This window comes from Simochromis diagramma, unplaced genomic scaffold, assembly GCF_900408965.1.
Source record: "Simochromis diagramma unplaced genomic scaffold, fSimDia1.1 OVJJ01000216.1, whole genome shotgun sequence".
Taxonomy (NCBI): domain Eukaryota; kingdom Metazoa; phylum Chordata; class Actinopteri; order Cichliformes; family Cichlidae; genus Simochromis; species Simochromis diagramma.
This window is the reverse complement of record NW_024386883.1, coordinates 919,440-939,469: the sequence shown is the minus strand read 5'-3', so window position 1 is coordinate 939,469 and position 20,030 is coordinate 919,440. Positions and strand designations below refer to the sequence as shown.

The window sequence follows — 20,030 nt, the reverse complement described above, 5'->3', positions numbered from 1 at the left end:
GGTAAAACAAATATCTAATCAGCCAATCACATGGCAGGAACTCATTTAGGCATGGTCAAGATTCGAAAAAAGTCCCCTGGCGTGATGAGTCTTGATTTCTGCTGCGATATTCAGATAGGTCAGAATTTAGTCCTGTCAAATAACGAAACCATGGATACATCCTTTCAGGCTGCTGCATGTCAATATGAACCAAAGTCTCTGTTTCCTGCATCTTGTGGACTCTGCCAAGAAGTAAAGCAGCTTTGAAGGCAAAAAGGGGTCAAGACCCCTAATAATGAGGTGTGGCCAGTAAGTGTAGTGTTAAAACTCAAAGCTGGCACACAGTAAACTTGGTTATCTGCTTAATTAGACATGTGTGGCAGTAACCTGAACCTTCAGTCTCCAAAGAAATTTTATGTTGAATGCCGATGCACGTCATATCTTTTCCACTAACTCATTGTTAGCAGACTTTAGGTACATGGAAATGTCTGGCGGATGCTTTTGTCTTTAGACACCGGGGGGTGCTGCAGCTCATTCTGCATCTCTGACTCAGAAAATGAGGACTGTGAACCAAAAACAAATCTTAAAGAAAATTTGTTAAATCTATTTACAAGTTAGGCTATGAAGACTGAGTAGTGCCTTTTGTTAAGTGGACCCTACACAGTTGCTTCGTAGTAACAAAGGAGGAGTGACAGGAACATGAAGTCCAGGCAGACTTTTAGCACCATGATGTGGCTGAACACTGAAGTACATCTCACTCCGTTCACTGCTGTTGTGTGATACGAAACCGATGTCAACTGCAGCCCTCGCTGCGATAATACTATAATTCCCTACTGGGCATTTGTTGCAGTGCAAAGAAAAACAATTCAAACAGACTCAAATGCGATCAAGGTATTTTATTTTTCAAACAATCTGTATTAAGACATGAATTCATTCAACACAATCTTGAAAGTTTAAAGTTTAGTCTATGAAATACAATCTGGAGTTAATCTCTCACAAGGAACACAGACGCGCGCGCACACTAAAACATTGCAAAGATGTCTTTCTAAAAAACAAACCAAAAAGTTATTGAAAAAGAACAGGAGATATTGTGTTTCTGTCCAAAGAGCCACGTCGATGTAGAGCTCCCCATGTTTTGATCTGCCTCACTCCCCGACTACAGCTGCTAATCCTGTCACACGGGATTGATTAGAAATATAAGTTAGAAGAGAAGAGTGCCTCATGAGATGATTATCTATCAGCCATTTATCGATACTTAAGAGTTCACAAAGGCAGTTTTTGGATTACATCAAGCGTCCCAGCATGTGATTGTGTTAAACCGACATTTTTTTTTTTGTGTATGTGCGATTACAAACAAAAGCGAAAGCACAGAATGATTTTTTTAACACACAAACTAGCCTATGTTAAGTCTGCCGAAGGCCACTGGAGAATCACGACCTGCAAGTCACACTCGCATGGACAATTTTGAAACTCTTCAAACGCTTGTATTGCTTTAAATTAAAAAAAAAAGGAAGAAAGAAAGACGAACAATCCTCCACACCTACAACTCAAGAGTCAAATCACACAAATTCAGCGGTCTAGTCTGTCCAAGCTTACGGCCAGACTGACGCAAATCTTCCCAGAAAACTAATGAGCTGTGAGGTTCAGGTCTTTTAATGGTCGTTGGCACAAAATGAAATAGCACTTTCACATCTTAAGGTGCATTTAGGGAAATCATCAACCATAACCACTCGTCCGTCTTCCAGACCGCAACACCATTAGAAGATTTTCTGCTGCACGAAATGAGGCAACAAGCTGAGTGTTTGGGAGTGACGCTCTCGGTCGGGTTGGCGACAAACGTTTGTCAAAAGGCTTTCATGGTTAACGTTAATAATTTAGCTGCAGTGCTCTCCAGAAAACCTGCCAGCACAAACCATGCAGTTAAAATGACGAGAGTTAAGTGTGATGCTATGGCTTTTTGATTTTGTTTACATGGAAGTGATTATTTTGTGTATGCAGGATATTTCATGTAACTGCGAATGGAGTACATTATGGAAGTTATGTGTTTAAAAGAGGGGAAAACGCACTGATTTTACACATCAAAGCTTTGCACACACTCAAGCTTGAGCTCTCCTACAATTTGGATGATTTTCATTTTTTTCACAAGCCGTCCATCATGCTATACGTGTGAAGTAGCCAGATTCATGTTTAACACTTCAGAATCAGATCTTTTTATTTCCAGGCATGCATCCACTATCCTGTACACTGAAGCTCCCACAATCACACACTGCAATTTCAGCTAAAGATTCAAGTGTGCAAAAATGTAGTCTCATGCAAGAATTTTTGTTGGCCTTCAGCCCCGAGCAGCGCGACCCGACATCACATGAATTGACACCAAAAACAGACTCTGACGTGTAAAATCAGTGGAATTACTTTTTATACTTTATGAAAACTAAAGATTATTGGCTCGTTTGTGGCGTGTGAAGAGCCGATGACCCCACACCATAGACTATTGGGCTCCTAACATCAGTGTAGTTCTGTCTTCATGATCATTGCAATCATCTCCTGAGAATATTATCAGCCTGTCACCACCCCCTGTAGGCCATTTACACCAGAGGGCAGATCCAACAACAGACTGAGTCACCTCAAGTGTCTGAATCCCAGCCACATCTGACTCCTCCGCTAACAACAGACATGCATGTTTCTGTCTGGATAGATTTTTAAGACTGTCCACATACACACAGAAAGTTGTCTCCTGCTTAGCTATAACAACTCCTAATTACACCCGGACTAGTTTAATGAATGACAGAATGAAAGAGGGGAATATTTGGTGGAGGGGGGCAAATAACATATCCCATCTCTCCGTTAGACTCGGGTATAGCTTTGATCTCTCGGCCTTAAAATACATTGTGCTTAGATTAATAGAGCGGTACACACTTTCATATAAATACAAATCTGTCGTATAGATGTACATTCACTTTTTATTTCTCAATATAGACTCATTTACATATTTTATAAAATAGGCTTCTCAGGATAAGTCACGCTACTCTCCCCACTACAACATTACACAATCAACATGTTAAAGAAGCGCTTAGATCACCTGTGCAGAATGAACCTACATTTTTAGGAGCAGACATCACTCACACACAAACACACACATACACACACAGTTTAACTTGATGTGTGCACATTAACTTTTGTTTCTTCCTCTACATATTCATGGCTTTACTCTATGCTGGCTCCTGCTGTGAGTACATCCTCAACACGTTACACTGGATTAACTGGACATATATTAACTTATCTGTTATTGCAATTCTCTCAATAGATTCTTGTCTGCTGATTATTTGAAGTTAGAATATATGTTGCCCAAAAAATAAAACAGAAAGAAAGAAAGAACAAAGAAAAAGCGTTTCAAGTCCATTTAAGAGATAATATGGATTTTACTTAAGTGCACTTAACTGGCACAGGACATTAATCTTGACGAGGGAGCAAATATAATTGTGCCTCTTCTTCGTGTGATTTCAGTAAAGAGATTTTTGGGGGTGGGAGCGAGGGGGCGGGCATATAGGGGTGGGGAGTGGGCTCACAACCCTTCCAAAAAAAGCATCTCACCTTCCCGAGTCCAAGGCACTGCTTTAACTGTAAACATGGCAGATTGATAAAAAATAAGGATTTGATCATAAAAAGCACGAGTGCCAGAGCTCCGGGACGATTGTAGTTGTAGACGTTTGAAAAGTAGGTCATGGCACATAAAAGATACTTAGGAATAAAAACACATTCGCTTAAGGGGAAAACAACTTTGATACAGTACTATATAATCTATTTCAATGGCTTACATGCACACCAAAGTATCTGTGTGAGATATACTTGTAAATGTTTGTTTGCCGAAGGTGCTTTCCATGCCCATTTATCGCATACTCTCAGAAAATTAACCACCTATTTATAGAACTTTCGATTAAACGCTCTGTCCTGAATATACACTGCAGTCTTGATAGCTTTCTTCGTTTTTTAATGAATAAAATATATCTCCTTAGCTTAAAGAGCAGGCTTTAACAAACCTTCCTACAGATCACTGGCTAAGATTCAGTTTATAATTCTTATAATATTTACATAATAGCTCTGATGTACAAGTTGGTGAACAAACAGCACATTTTCCCGGCAACCACGCTAAACATCCACCTCTGGCAGTGCAGTGAACCAAGTGACTCACTGAACAAAAAGCTCCATTCATCAAGCCTCTTCCTGATAAGGCTGCCTCATGCTTGTACCGTAGTGTTTGGTGTAGAGGAACAACCAACCTCTCGCTTAAGCAGCTTCCTGAAGTCTAATTCCCCTTAAAAAAATTAACAAAATCTAATCTATGCAAAGGAAACACAGAATCATACCATAACACCACTAACTCACATTTTGGATTGGTATATTGAAAGCAAAATATTGGTTAGTGATCTGTAGGAATAGTTTCTTGGTCAGCATCCATAAGCTCCTCTTTCCCTTTGGCCTTGCTTCAAACCTCTGCTGCAAAATATACACGGTGAACTTTGGCAGAATGTACAGATATAAAATATATTAAGTCTCGTGAGTTTCAGCTGTGCTCTCCAAAGTGCCTGATGAGATGGAGCCCTCTGCGGTACAGCAGAGTCCCCATTAATCGAATCTTTCTACTGGCCCAGGACAAATATGACTTCTATCACACACAGAGGGCTGTTCTACCGCAAATGCCTGGACAAACACTTCTCACGAAAAAAATCCACACTAACAAAATAGTCTAAGAACTAAAATATAATACAGTAGAGTAGATCAGAGTGGTAGGAAGGTGGCAAACCCTCCTCCCGTGTCTCACTAACATCCTCCTCCTCCTGACAAATCTCCCGTCCCCTCTCTCCCCTTCAGAGTTGCCGTCATACTCCAACACTGCTAGCCAAATATATGAACTCCCCTGCTCAAAACACTCCACGAGAACAGTATATATTGCAATATAATGGCAACGTAATTACAGTAAAATTAAAAATACCAGTAGGCTAATACCAATACAGAATCACTACATATAAATATCAAATTTGTGTAGTTTTGAAAATCTATGGAAACAAAAAAGTTTAGATACAAGCCCGATGAGACATACAACTGATCGTTTCGCCTAAACTACAAAAAGGCAAAGCAGGAAGTTTTCACCGTACTCATTCTGAGTACCGTATAGTATGGAGACTTCTGATTGATCGTTCAAAGTGAATTTATTCTGTTATCGAAGGATTTTAGGCTTATTTGCCAGTGATTAAGAACTGAACCATATTTTGGTTTGGTCAGAGAAACAAAGTAAGAGTTCCTTTAACTGTCTACTGTAGATTAAAAAAAAAAAAAAAGAAGAAGAAGAAGAAGAAAAAAAAATTTAAACAAGCTACTTCGCCGGACTTTGTCCCTTTGTAATATGTTTGTAATAATTCTTTGAGCCTCCCTGAATCTGTAGAAGCCTCAAAATAACCAGGGGCCACGAGCCGTTGCAGGTGTTTATCGTCTCACGTCGGCTATGCAAGAGGCCTGCAAATGATTCAGATCCAAGTCTAAGGTGCTATCTATTTACAGCTTCATTTTGATATATACCATTAGTAAATAATGCCTTCCTCAAAAGTACTGGAGAACCATCAAGGAATGTTAACATACTTCACAATTAAGAACTAAATATTTACGACTGAACACGGGTCCACAAAGAAAAGGAAATCAAGACAAGAATATATACAGTACAAATGAAATAGATGGTATCAACATATGAAGCTCATCGGCTGTTTTTCACGGTATCCTCGAGGGAGAATGTTTTCACGGGGTCACGGTTGAAACTGCGTCTTAAGGAGTGTAAGTTGGAATGGATTTTTAAGATTGTTTTTGTATGTATCTGTGTGTGTGGTGTGTGTGTTGTGTGTGCTATGTGTGTGTGTGCGTGTCTCTTTGGACTATGAGTGCTTGAGTGTGAGCTTGCTGGAGAGAAAAGAGAGAGTGATGTTCACGTTTGGTGCATGCGTTAGCGCAAATTTCAGATGCACTTCTTGCTTCGATCCCTGCTGGGGTCCTTTCACCAGTTCATGATGCAGTTTCTGTTCAACGTCATGAAGTAAACCTGGCTGCTGCCTCCGGACCGCACTGATGCGAAAAACACCTGAGGATAGACACAATCGAGATGCATGTTATTCCTTTTTAAAGATGTTACCAACAAGCTGCATCCAGGAGCTGATCAACGCTGTTAAAAGGTGTTAATGGCTGGGACGGTGTGCTGGAAAGGCACTCGAGGTAATCACCGATTCACATATAAATAACTCTTTGTGCATCTCATGAGCTTCGGGGTTCTGGTGACGAGATTACTTTCTTTCAGGGTAGCTGCACACCTCTGCAATCAGTGGCTAAGCTAAGCTAATCAGCTGCAGGCTCTGTGTTCATACTAAAAGCAGAGTTAACCTTCTACAAGTGTTTCTATGTTTACCTTATCATTTCTCTCGCAGAGGAACTTCAGCCGCTGAGCTCTTTTGTGCATAAAAACACCGTCCAAGTGGCCAGTCTCCACAGAGCGGATCTCAATGGCCTTTTCTCCCCAACCCATGATCTGGTTTGAGCAGATATGAGCTGCAGAGCACAGTGTAAGGTTAGGACCGGATTAACCAGCTACAGTCTTTACAATTCAATGCTGCTTGGTGTGACCCGTACCAACAGATGTAGGCATCTCGCCCCACTGCAGGACAACGTCCTTTATTATGCGCCCATATGTGTTGACGTAGACGCCCTCGTCCTCATAGCACAGCAGCATCTCCATGCCGTCTGAGCTGGGCAGGAACACGATTGCGTGTGGTGTCACTTGGCTCTGGATCTGTTTGAGATAGAAACCCGGAGGGATGAGCTACTGTCTGCTTTATATTTTACAAATCGTTGCCGTAAAAACTTACGTGAACGGGAATATAAATATCATAGTTGTTTCCAGAGTCCACATCAATGGCGTGGAAGCCAGCGCAAGACCCATAGATGACCTTCAACCTCTGGCCTTCCTCCACTGTCAAGTCGACCAAGACAGGCCTGTGTGGCAAATCTGAAAAAGACTGGTTTAAAGGGGTGGAGGGTGATAGGAAGCAGAAAGGGAGAATGAGAAGATAATCAACTTGAACCCGCTTCTGGTTGACTGCCCTTGCATAACTAATCCAGCTCATACGAAAGGGGAGACTTACCTTGAAGGCCATGAATTTGTGATAAGGTTTGGGCGCCCAAGCATAAACTTCCACCGCATTCTTCAAAGCAATCACCAGGAACTTTATCCTCTCGTATTTCACTAGACAGAACAAGCACAAGGCCATCTGACATCAGACACTTGTAATTAATAATTTACTGTGCCGAATGCATTCATCACCAATTTCTCAGGAGTTTAATAAAGACCACGGATAAAAAGCCATCATCTGTCACTCACCCACTTTGTAGTGTACACAGCCCTCCATCTCTCCCACTGTGGTCCAACCCTGCTTCTTTTCTACCTCAGGATCATTGTGGAGGATCTTATTCCTCAGCCATGCCAGGTAGTAGACACGCACTTTGTTTTTCTTGCCTTAATAGATGCACAGAGAGAAAGATCAATTATAAATCTGACTACATTATAGTAATTATTTAAGTGCATTTATATAATGTGGTTACATTATTTTTTTTAATCCTGCAATTAAAGGTCGGGAAATTACAAAATGCCACTAATGGCACAATTAAAAATGCACGTTTTTCAGCCACAGCAACACAGTCTTCTCTCAGTCTACTTGCCTTTTTAGACTTTGGCCTCACAGAAAGGAAATTAAAGTTGAAGGGTCATTGTTTTTGACATAGCACAGGAGACTCACAACATATGACACAGCTGTCAGTACAGTGAGTGAATAAAAAAGCAGTGAGAGACAGCTTTGTAGGGGATAACAGCCAACTTTTGTTAGTATTTTCAAATGTAGAAAAAAAGAAGCTTGTTTATCATCTCATGACCAAAGGACAGACAAACTTAACCAGCTGCAGCAACAGCAGTGGGCAGCAGTTGTGACCTGATATGGTGATGAGCAGGTTGAGGCCCTCCAGGACGTCCATCTGCTGGAACCTGCGAGAGTTGATGAGGGGGTACACCTTGCCCTGACCACTACGATCCAGTAGCTTCAAACCATTCTCCGTGCCTACCAAAAGGTTCACACCTAAAGACACACACACACACACACACACACACACACACACACACACACACACACACACACACACTTCGGTAAGAGTGTTTGCATTTTGCATTGATATTTTTTCATTAATAAATACTGAACCGGTTCCTACCCCAAAGTGCAGCGCACAGGATCTCAGAGTTAAACCTCTTCTTATACTTGCGGATCTCTGGTGTGTCATTAGGAGGGCGTGTGTTGGTGGGATTGACATTCACCATGGATCCTTTCCTCACTTCCATCTTCAGCTGATCAAACCTGGAGCCTACACATAGAAGCAGCAATGGGAATGGCTTATTTGAAGAGGGAAAACACAAATCAGTACAAAATACATATATACTAATGTTTCAATAATCCTATTTTAAATCAACATTACATCCATTATCAAGTCATCAAACTTATTTTTGTAAATAAAGGAAAAGTATTCTGATGCAAAAACAAGGTTAAGGTAGTGAATATTTCGCTCACCACTGACAGATATGTTATCGCCTGTACCTCCTGGTGACTGGTACATCCCCAGATCCACAAAGGTAGTGAAAGAGGATTTGCCAGACGCCTTAACCAAACCTCTGGACTGATACTGGGAGAACAGGATGTGTGTGTTAGTTGTATATTCTTGTTTAAGTCTACATTTCTTCTGAAAATGTATTTTTCTTCCATCTCCAAGTGTTTTAAGTGCTTGTGTGGCATCAAAACAGCACTAAGAGCTGCACTACTGATATTTGTAAATGCATTCAGTTATGGGTGAACTTCGTGACTGATCTGATGGTAAATGTGGAACACATCGGGAGGGAGGGGGGAGGAGGAATTTAGGGCTGATATACTTAGCATCAGTAACACTTACATCGTAAACAGAGTCCTTCCCAGGAGAGGAGTGAGTGGCTGAGTCAGTGGGGGAGTGAGAGGGCTGCACCACATCTGGCAAGTTAGTGTATCCGTTATGGCTGCGCTTCTCTGGGGTCTTTCAGATGAAATAAACACAAAACAAACAAACAGAATTATTAAGTATTACATAATGATGTGACAGACTCAGATTAGGATAATCTGCTGCACCAGTTACTCAGAAACATTTAGCACATAAACAGTGACTCTGACTTTGAAAAGTTACTTTAAATGTTCAATACTGTAACAATCAGTAATGGACATCGTGCAGTTTTCTGTCTCCATTATGTGAACGACCCCAAAATCATTATCTGAGTTGTAAAGGTTCTGTCATGCACAACCACTGGATGCTTTCCCAGTCGAATTTCTTTCAGGAAAAACTGAACATGCACGAGCTGTTTTAAAGCCACATTAAGGAAAAATGAGTAACAAAGAAAACAAAAGTCTAAACTGACAGGAACCTACATGCACAGCCATAAAAGCTATTCATTAAATACAAATTTATCATAAACTTTTTCACAAGTTTATGATAAATTAAACCCTATATGTCCTCAAAATGGCATCTTACACATACTCGGGAATGAATGAATGAAGAATCTCATCTGCACGCTGCTATAAAATGTGATCCTGTCAAGATAATATTTGACGTGCCCCGCCAGGCTGGAGGACTGTCACTGTTCTAATGTGTCGCAGAGGGATGTGGTGCTGTCACTGGAAATGGTTTTAGGATTTGCATTAAAAACGGAAAGCATTCAGCATAAAAGCAATCAACATTCTTCCTCTGTGTGCTCAGTGTGTTGTGTATGTCATTTTAGCACTAATGGCAGACTATTTAATAGCACCATATATTTCCCTGGTGATCATTAGTATCCCTCAGATGGTATAAAACATGGACGCAGCTTCCAGGTCAGAAAAATGAAGCCAGTGCAGAAGTTTCTTAACCCTGAAGGCTACCAGATGGTGATAATTGTGGTTGCAAAAAGACATTCTGTCCTACAGAAGCATATGTGAAATCAGCATTATCTGGACCTCTGTAAGCCTTCCTCATGGGTTAACGATGAGCTGTTTTGGGTCATACTGAATAAAAAATTAAGTCTAGTTTGTAAATCTTTGTCCCACTATGTCTCAAAAAGGAGAATTATCTTGGATAGACTCATTTCACTCAAGTCATCCCTCCCTTCCTCCCCATCACATCTTTTTTTTTTCCCCCCTTTCTTTTAACTGAAATGGAGACTATAGAAACGCTATTCTCGAGGCTTCAAAACACAACATTAGAAACCAATCGATGGCATCATGGTACAAAATGTCCTCCTTTTATATAACTGTGGCCTGTCACAAATATACATTTTGTGCACTTTCAAACTCACACACATATGCACAAAACTACTGCACTTCGTTAAAAGTGACAACTCATTATGAGCCGGCTGGAAGACACATGCTGTCATGGCTGTCTCTCAAAAAAAAAAATCAAAAGACATTTGACAATCTAACTCGGGCTGGCTAAAGGCTGTCTTCAGGCAACATAGGCATTAAAATAAAAGGAGTTGAAAGAAAAGAATAATTAAAGTTACTAACAACAGCTGTGCCATACAGAAGCTGTGGTTTCACAACCTCGCAGTCCACTGTTACGCGACACAGTGTTGTACGTGTTCCGGTTTCTGATTCACTTGCGAGTGCTTGTTAAGCACTGGTGCAAAATGTGGAATCTTCTTTGCTTTCTGTGCATTGGTGAAATCTGAAAGCTGCCAACATATTTATTTGTGCATGTACAATGACTCCACATTACATAATGTCTTCTTTATTTGGCCATTTGTATACACTGTATATGTAAAAAAAGTATAACACCGTTGACGTGGACCAGAGGCTCTTGTCTTCCTGCTTTACAATATTCTGTGACACAAACTGTGTTGATTTCTCCGTGAACTCAATGCATTTTAAGCATCATTACATATACAGATGACTCACCCTCTGTACCAGCATGGTCTGATCCCCATAGCCTCCAGCTTGCTCTCCTTCTCCTGCCTCGCCCTCATCTTCATGAACCACCATGGTGTTGACTGAATCAGTGTCTGCATCTCTGTGGCTGAAATCAAAAAGGATGTAGGATGCTGATTTTACACAAGCAGGTTACTCTTCATTTAAAAGCAAAGCTCACACTGATCCCTGAATTGTAAGTATTAGTTGGTGTTACCGATCTGTGGGGCTTTCTTCCTCCTCTGCTCCCTCGCCGCTTTCGCTTTCTTCGCTACTCTCGCTGCTTTCCGAAGAGGACGAGTAATCGTTGGCTTTGACTGGAGGTCTTGGCGGCTCCTCGGCACGCTCCTTGGCAAAGAGGCCGTGGTCCTGCCAGACAGGATTGCACATAATTTCAGCTATCAAAGAAAATAGCAGCTAACACGACAGCATTACACAGTATGCAAGTGTTTCCCATATACTGCCTTTATTTGGTATATCGTTTTTTCCTACTGGCACACAGACCAGGTCGCTGTCGCAGTGGCGTTTGCCCAGTCAGACCTGGACTTCACCATGTTGGACTGCAGCTGGTGAGATCCAGTGTGAGCTGGATCTCAAGAGCGAAGCATGTGAATGAGGGTCACTCGACGAGCCTACAGAGCTGTCGAAGCTGCGGCCTGAGATGGTCCCATCGAAATCAGATCTTACAGAGCAACACTAGCCTAATAAACAATAATATTTAATAATAAACCTTGAAACGCGTGTGTGCTTCGTTTTGTGTGCTCAACACAAGCACACCTTCCCAAAGCGAAAACTGCTGCTGCCACACATAAATCTAATTCTATGGGAAACACTTCATGTACTACTGACAAACAAGACAATCCAAAGACAGCTGGTAAGGCAGGCATCGGGATGATGAGCTGAAAAACAGCAGCGATGCAAATGACTCATAATGGATGCAGGTGTTTAGTGAAAGGTGTTCAAACTGCAACAGAATACATGCAAAGTCCTTAGAAAGGATTTTACAGAAGGAAGTTCATTTTATTCCAAGAATAAAACGAGATCTACGTGATGAAAGCAGGCAGTGTAGGGCATGCCTTAAATTCTGTACAAACACTGACAGTAAATGCAAATACCAAGTCATGCAGGAGCATCACAAGCACAGAAGAGACATTGATACTAACCTCCCCTATAGCTCTCTTGTAACTCTGCACATTTAAGGTAAAGTTAAAAAAATAGGGATTTAAAAAAAAAGAAAGAAAGAAAAGGAGCAGCATATATCAGTACTGGCTCAGGAGTGAAGTTGAAGTGAAGAGAAAACCTCGAGTTAGTTTTCTATTAATTAATTTACAGAACAGGTGCATTTAATTTAAAACTAAGCGTAAGCACAGCGTGTTAGTGTGTTTTTTTATTTTACAGATGCTTGTCTGTGGCGAGCACCCCTTTGAGTTCTGTTAAAGCTGGCTTTACAAGTAGGCACAGTGAGGAAACAGCCACTCACAGCAGGACGCCCAGGCCGGGAGGAGGTTCGAGATTCTCCTGGCTTGTGACGAGAATCGTGGGAGAGAATGGGCGAATCCATTTTGGAGGAACCTGAAAATAACAACGTCACAGAGAGTAGTTATGCTTCTGAAAATACGCTTACTGCAAAGACAGTCTGCTGAGAAATGGCACTGGGGAGATGGGAACTCACTGAGGATGCGATGCCTCTCTAAACTGCCCGTCTGGGGAAGATTGGATATGATGCTCATGCTGTCTCCTCTCTCCCAGCGATCATTGCGACTGAGATCTGGATTGCTGCCATGAGGTTAGAGTGAGGATAAAAATCAATTAAATCAAGTTGTCATAGATATTTATCCTATTAAAAAGCCACCAAAATTAAAGAAATCTCAGATCAAAGCATGTCTTCAGTACCTGGCTCTTACTGGGTGCCTTATACCAGAGGTTAGGTTGGTGTTGAGAGCTGTGGCGATAGACGCAGTCCTCTGTGGAATCTAAGAAAAACAATGGCAAAGTCTTACATTTTCCAGGCAGCAACAACTTTCATGAAGACTGTGTCTTGTAGACCAACCACTCGAAGATGCACAACAGCTTTTATCATGCAAATTTATTCCTAGTTGGTCGAGTCTTCCCTAGATGTAAGCAAATGAGCTCAACGTACTACCAGCAGCTTCTCTATGAGGTACGCATTTAATGTCTCATTAATAGCTGCAGCTCAGTGAACAGTTGAGGTAACAAAAAAGTTCAAACTTAGGTTGGACGCCGACTACAGAGTCCAAAGCAGCTGCTGAATCTTACCTTGGGTGGAAGTTCTACATCTGGCAGGCGGATCCATGGGCCACGATCCTCTCTGATTTGGTGTGCCTGTGGTGCCTGGGTTTCAGAAGTGGGGTCTGAATTCTGACGCACCAGCTCTCTGGAGTGGATAGGGCGGGGTGTGGGGGTCAGGGAAGGATCCTGGGTAGGGAAGGCGGACATGGTCTTAGTTGGCTGGTCACAGAGTGACTGAGAGCGAGGGACAGGGGCAGCATAAGGCTTCAGAGGAACCAAGTGAGCCATCTGGAACTGCAGGGGACAGGAGCAGCAGCAGCACACCGGAAGGGAAGCGCAGCAGTGGAAAGAAGAGCGAAAAAGGAAGGCAGGCGCAGCGAGGGTGAATGGTCGCATTTGTAGTTCAAGGTGATTTTGAGAGGGAAAAGAAGAAAAAGAAGGCATAAATAAGATAAGAAAAAATTAAGTTGAAGGCAGCAGAGGAATAAGAAATAGGAAGGTATAAAGCAATTGTATCTGCTCCAATTAAGGGCAGATTATTATTTCAAACTCTCAGAAACACCCACCTTGCCCTGCCCTCCTTGGGGTTCAACAGGCCTTTGCATCGGTGGGGTCTGCGCAGACTGGACCGCTCCTGACTGGCTGATTGAGTCAGAGCGTGACTGGATGGCAGTGTCGGAGACAGTAGTGCAGATTTTGGGTGAGCCCTGTCTGTTGAGCTTACTTCTCTCCTCCACCTGAAATAAGGCGTGCGAGAGGAGAATTTACTCTGTAGTGTTCGCTGCTTTTACTGTCTAATGATTAAAATGCCGGAATGCTGGTACCTCACGGGCCCAAGTCGGTTTGTTGTTGGGCTCCAGGTTTTTGTTGTAGTGGTAAAGCTGAGGTTTCTTGTCTTGCTGCTGTTGTTGCAGGGACACCAGGTAGGCATGTTCCTGTTGCAGCTGTCTCTGCAGCCGCTCGGACTGACGCTGTTCCTCGAGCTGCTTGCGTTTATATTCCTGAGCAGAGAGAAACACTGCACTTAAGACATTGCTTGCCTCAGACTGGACACAAAAGCACAAGTCAAATCTGCGGATTACAGCAGATGCAATGATAATACACCGGACCTGATTTCAACCAGAGACAACACATGTTTAGGGCTTTAACATATCCAAGTGCTCCTATTTCAGTCAATTACCAGCCCACATGCAAATAATATTGATCATGTCTGTAGCTAAATGCTTTTGTGCCGTATGTTAGACAGTGCAAAAATGAGTCATCTGACTTATTGGTTTTTTATTGAGTTGTAGGCATGGGTCTCTAACCCTTTTGATGGCCAGTGCATTCAGAAGAAAACATGAAATAACAGAGAAGTCAAAGCTTTGGAGGTTAAAATGAGACTTTCTACCATGAGTCACCACAACATAGGCTAAACTTCACAGTTTTCTTTCAACCGAGAGTGAGTAACGGAGTCCTTACAGGCAACGGAGCACTAGATTTACAGGCCAGCTGATGCTGCATTGAGTTAGAGCAGTTTTAACCATAATTTTCTTTCGTCAAGCGAATACATGCACACTACAGGCCAAGAGGCCTTTTAAAAAATTAAGACAGGGATGAATTTACAGCTTTCTTGCAGCAGTTGAAGAAAATAAAGCCTTCTAAAGGTAATGCAAACAACTTCGTTGTTTACACGTCTTATGTAGAGGTTTGCACAGAGAAATGAATTGTATTATATTATAACAATCCTGTTATAAGAAAAAAAATACTGTCTATATGAACTATTTGTTCAGGAGTTTATCACATAACAAGATAAGGAACCAAAACAGAATAAAAGAATTAAACATTCGCAAACTGACAACGTTTTCAGAATCAGCTTGTTTTGGATGACGTGGACAGCAGGGGGTTTCTCTGATTATGTATAGTTGGTAGTGTCATATTTCTCTACATTGATTACTCAAACTGTACTGATCTTCATCTAGGAGATGATTATAGGAAAACGGAGAAAGAACAGAGTTTTGTGTTTTTGGCAGTGAAGTTGCAGAGCGCCCTCTGGAGGTCAAATTATGCACATCAACAGTTACAACAAGGCTGAACGGTGTTTCTTTCATCTCTTCTTTGCTTTGTTTCATTTTCATTTATTAGCTCTTCTGAATGCCACTTTTTGACAAAAACGCACAAGTCTGTATTTGTGAGAAAAGGCCAAAACCAAAACCTCAGTTCATTTTCTTGACTGGTTAAATCTAAAGCAGCAACAGAAACAATCTGATGGAGGCTGCTGTTGCTAAAGGAGCCTCTGCAATTCGCCGAGTTCACTTCTTCCTTCCTGATCACTCAGCGCTTTCATGAAAACTTGTACAATTGTGACCGTTTGTGCATTATCACTTCAGTCAGAATATGTTCGTCAATAATTGTATCAACGATCAGACCACATTTTGAATCAACTTTGAAATGTCAAATTCAAAAGGATTCAGTGTTGTTCACATCCGTGTAGCTGTCGATGTGAATACCTTCTTACAATGTAATTTGGCTGACTGGAAACATCCTGCAGTCGTCACAGATTTCAAGAAGTTGGGGTTATGATCTTGTGACTAATGGTTTTGGTTAATAGACAGTTTTTCACAACTTTTTTTAAGGCACTACAGAAACATTCCTACTGGGTTAATGTTCCACCTAGACTTAATTTAAAATAGCAAGAGAGGAATGCTGCTCGCTACTTGCCGATGTACTCCAATTGTGAGCTGGAGGTAGGCTTACATTTACTGAACAAACTGGATGTATTAGAAGTGAATACTGTGATCCACAGAAATTTGGCCTACAAGGCCCATACACCTGAATATTTTGTCTCACTGCACTGTAGGGCAATTACGTGCTGCACACACATAAACGCCCCTTTTATGCCAAACCCAGAGGAAGGATAGCGCACTTGTTTTCAGCCTTGTGCTCTGGTTCCCTGTGAAGACCTACATACCCACAGGAGCTCTGTGCAAGACATGAGAAAGCATTTGAAATTCCCTGACGTCTAAAGTAAATAGGATAGGATTATTTTTCCCACTCTACAAAACAGAAACAAAGGCTTCAGTCTTGATGACAGCAACTCCTACGCTCCACAGGTGCACACAGAAACAAAGATGCCACGAGTGCAGCGATTCTACCCTTCAGTGTGCGCAAGATATCATTATACAATGAAAACTGCCCCCAAAATCTAGGTCACCGCATGTCTTTTAAATAACACGGAATATTGTGGGAGCTACATCCATATTCTGGAAAATGAACCGCTTATTTACATCAAGGTGCTCCACATGTAGAATCTTACAAACTCAAGCTGAGCTTTTATATTCTGATTGAGAAAGAAAAAAAACAAAAACATCTCATCTCTGACTTTCATTCCATTTAAAAAGCATCTAAACTCAAACACAAGCAGGCTTGCAACACTGCAGTGTTTGGTTTGGAAAAAAGCTGCCCTCCTTTTCAGACAATATATTATAACCAGGAGATGAATGTGCAAGTCTCTGCAGTTTGAAGAGGAAATGATTAAGGAGTAATAAGGACTAGTTACCATTAACAGCGCTTGCTCCTGAAGCAACTGCTGTTGGAGGATTTCTAACTGCCGCTGCTCCTCTTCTAACTTATGCCTGATAAACTCCTGAGGAAAGGTAACAAGGGAGGAATGATAAACATTGAGGTGATGAAGGAGGAATGAGAGCATGATTGGGGGAGGGGAAAGACCATAGAAGCAGAGTTATGTAATGTCAATCCAGTAACAGAAACCATGTGTTGCATGGATTAAAATCAACAATTTTAGTCTCAAAACAGTCACCACCCATGTTAAGAAGCTTCAACAGAGACTAATCAAATGACCATTAAAACATACTGTCAGCACTAAACAGAGACCGTGAGAAGTGTCTAGATTTAAAATGAATGGCAGTGAATGTAAATATTTATCAGGACACTGTGACTGATCTAAGGGACCAGACTAATATTTTAAAAAGGGGCTATTTGGCACTAAAAGGTGACTGTGCCATGATGCCAGACTCTTGTTCTACTGGGTAGACTGGAAACAGCATAAGAGGCGCAGAGAGCTCACCCACAGAAAACTCATCTCTGAGTAAATACACTAATTTAGACCCTTGCTGCTATGGCAACCTACTCCTGGAATTTCACCACCAGAGCAACCTGCACAGTGTTGCCGCTGGACACGCCTACACTTCGCTCCGATTGGCCGACTGCAATCCCACTCCTCCTGTGGTTGGTTACCTGCTCTCTCTCTGCCAGCCTCCTATCTTCCTCCCGTCTCATATCGTCAAGTCTCCGATGGGGACCCTTTTCTTGCTGCCTCACCATCTCTCCCTGTTTTCTCTGTTGCTGGGAGAGAAGGGTGACAGGAAAAAGAGTAATGAGCACAGAGGATGTGGCTGCACAGAGAAATTAGCCTACTGTTAAGAAAATTCTCCCCTGCAAAGATATGAGGAGGGTGGGGGTGAGAGCTGCAGAAGTACAGGGCAGAGAAAGGAAGCTGTGAGTCATTCTCACAAACACACACCTAATGCATCCTAATCATCTTTTCAGTGTACTGCTTTGATTCAAACTTGAAGTGACAGTTTTTCACTTTTGACTGGGGGCGCTTTTTATCTGCCTTTTTCTAAACAGAGACTGAAACACAAAGATTTGTTCTTTGTGGGGAAACGAGAGCCCCCGCGACTTGGCAGCGGCACTAAAACGCACTCGTACACTCAGTCATCGCTGACACTTTATTGGTAAACAAAAGAGGTAAATAAGATAGACAAGGAGGTGAAGGTTCATTAGAACGCACCCTCGCTGTAGTTATAACCCTTTACCAATGTTGCACAACGATTACAGCAACAACAGCAGTGTAGGTGCGCTAACATGTGCATCAAATCCTACTGAACTCCCCAGAGATTTCACAGATTTCCCCCCCACCCCATCTCTAATTCACTGGGTTATGCAGGCATGTCTTTCCAAGTATTTAGCAACATGCTCAGCCTTTTCATTAATAATGTCTAACATAACATCCTGTCAAATCCTGACTGTGTGTCAGCTTCAAAGGAAGTTCAGATGCCGTGCAACAAAGACAACATTTTCATACAATTTATTGTCTGTAAGCTTTGAAGGGGTGGATATATCAACACTATGTCAGCTACTGTTAGAAGTACAATGCTGTACTTCTAAAAATATACAGTGAAAGACTGTTCAGGGCCGAAACATTGTGAATGAAGGTACTGAAAGAAAATAAAAAGCATAAGAATATTTCATTTCCAGTGATTCAGATCTGGAAATGTGTGGTCATTAATATTTTTTTGCTCTACTGCAAAAACTCCATTCATTCATCCTCTTCCACTCATCACACATAAATGGTTTTCTTACATTATTAAATAACACAAGCGGCCCTCAGTGCTGAGGTAAGGTTAGTGTAGAGCACTCGATCTTGGGTCACTATCACTAATATAATTGAGCAATCATCGATTCTCAAATTGAGAAGAAAAAGCATAATGACAATACATTTTGTAAACTCCATCACTTCAGAATACTTTGTTCTAGTCTACAAGGTGACCTGAGCTTAGTTCAGTACTTATAACTAGTTATTTAGTCACGTAGGTTGTGAAATCGAGACAGACAGGTGAGTGTACTGATGTGTCTGTCTCACTGGCCAATTTCAACATCTAAACTATTTAAACATTGTTACTCTTACATGTGCTTTTGTAAGTCATGGCAGTTACACGGAACAAAAGGTTAGCGCAGACAGCGTGAGGAAGTAAATCTAAAATGTTTTGCCACTGCCGAAAGCAAACAAACATACTGAAATCAAGCTCAAAGCAAGAAAAGGACCAACCAGAGACAGTTATGTGGCTAAAAGAGAAGGACAGGAAGTACGGACAGACAATGAACTACACTGCTTGAATTAAGATGTGCTGTCATATTGCATAATGTTTTTGTATCATGAGCTGGTAGTAAAACGTGCACATTTCTAATGATCGAAGATCAAGAGTGGAGGCAACTCAAAGTAACATGCTCTTGTTCCATCTCGAACAAAACATGTGTTTGCATTTCATAAATATTATCACCATAATTAATCAAAACTAACAACTCAAATCTGATGATAAGCAGCAAAGCGGTTGTGCAAATGTGGGGTAAACACAATATTAATATCTCAGAAAAGAACGAGCACTTGTAAAAACACGGGCCTCCTTATCAGTCTTTCCTCGTTCTTATTTAAGGTGGAATCCATTTCAAAGTTCAATTCTCAATCACAGGAAATGATTCTTGTCTCAATTCCCACGACAAGCTGCAGTAAATATTTTACGTCATGACTATTTTAAAATTACTGCTTTATTCGCTTTAGATTGTTTCGCTTTAGAAGGCCGTCTTCCTAAAAGAGTGGCGTGCACGAATAAATAAGCTACGAAAAGATAAACATTAATCAAGCTGTGCTATGCAGGAATTCCTGTTATTCCGACTAGTTTTAGTCGTAGTAAAACAGTGAACCCAGATCCAGCAGCCCCCAGTGACAGCTGGGCGAAAATGCCCACCTGCTCTTTTGCTGTAAGACTCATGTTTGTGGGATAAGCATGAAGCTTAAGCTACTAATTAACCAGATTAGCATAATGACTGGCAAATGCTCAAAAACACACCTACCAGGGATTCTGAATGTGCTGTAGCATCTCCTTTGTCTAATCTATACAAAACCTAAAGTGTAGAAGTGACACCAAGCAGTTTCTTTGACTTCATTGGGGTATTTCATTTGATCGTGTTTGTATTTTTTTCTTCAAG

At 41.5% G+C, this 20,030-nt stretch overlaps 1 protein-coding gene across 6 annotated transcripts in view; it reads right to left on the bottom strand.

Annotated features, from left to right (window-relative positions):
* Window positions 1–1,361: 1,361 nt before the first annotated feature.
* Window positions 1,362–20,030, bottom strand: part of mink1 (misshapen-like kinase 1) — a 30,790-nt gene continuing 12,121 nt past the window's right edge. Inside the window, exons 12-32 of one of the 6 annotated variants that reach the window (XM_040032804.1) lie at window positions 17,499–17,606; window positions 16,801–16,887; window positions 14,087–14,263; window positions 13,829–13,999; window positions 13,290–13,556; window positions 12,906–12,985; window positions 12,685–12,788; window positions 12,493–12,584; window positions 12,176–12,199; window positions 11,230–11,381; window positions 11,004–11,121; window positions 9,001–9,117; window positions 8,625–8,736; window positions 8,272–8,421; window positions 7,998–8,141; window positions 7,394–7,528; window positions 7,158–7,258; window positions 6,882–7,031; window positions 6,646–6,805; window positions 6,425–6,564; window positions 1,362–6,103 (exon numbers count right to left, since the gene is read on the bottom strand). In XM_040032804.1, the coding sequence (XP_039888738.1) occupies window positions 6,020–6,103; window positions 6,425–6,564; window positions 6,646–6,805; window positions 6,882–7,031; window positions 7,158–7,258; window positions 7,394–7,528; window positions 7,998–8,141; window positions 8,272–8,421; window positions 8,625–8,736; window positions 9,001–9,117; window positions 11,004–11,121; window positions 11,230–11,381; window positions 12,176–12,199; window positions 12,493–12,584; window positions 12,685–12,788; window positions 12,906–12,985; window positions 13,290–13,556; window positions 13,829–13,999; window positions 14,087–14,263; window positions 16,801–16,887; window positions 17,499–17,606 (2,673 nt within the window). In that variant the 3' untranslated portion in view covers window positions 1,362–6,019. The remainder of the gene's footprint in view (window positions 6,104–6,424; window positions 6,565–6,645; window positions 6,806–6,881; window positions 7,032–7,157; window positions 7,259–7,393; window positions 7,529–7,997; window positions 8,142–8,271; window positions 8,422–8,624; window positions 8,737–9,000; window positions 9,118–11,003; window positions 11,122–11,229; window positions 11,382–12,175; window positions 12,200–12,492; window positions 12,585–12,684; window positions 12,789–12,905; window positions 12,986–13,289; window positions 13,557–13,828; window positions 14,000–14,086; window positions 14,264–16,800; window positions 16,888–17,498; window positions 17,607–20,030) is intronic. The other 5 variants (XM_040032808.1, XM_040032805.1, XM_040032806.1 and 2 more) reach the window with 5 other exon arrangements.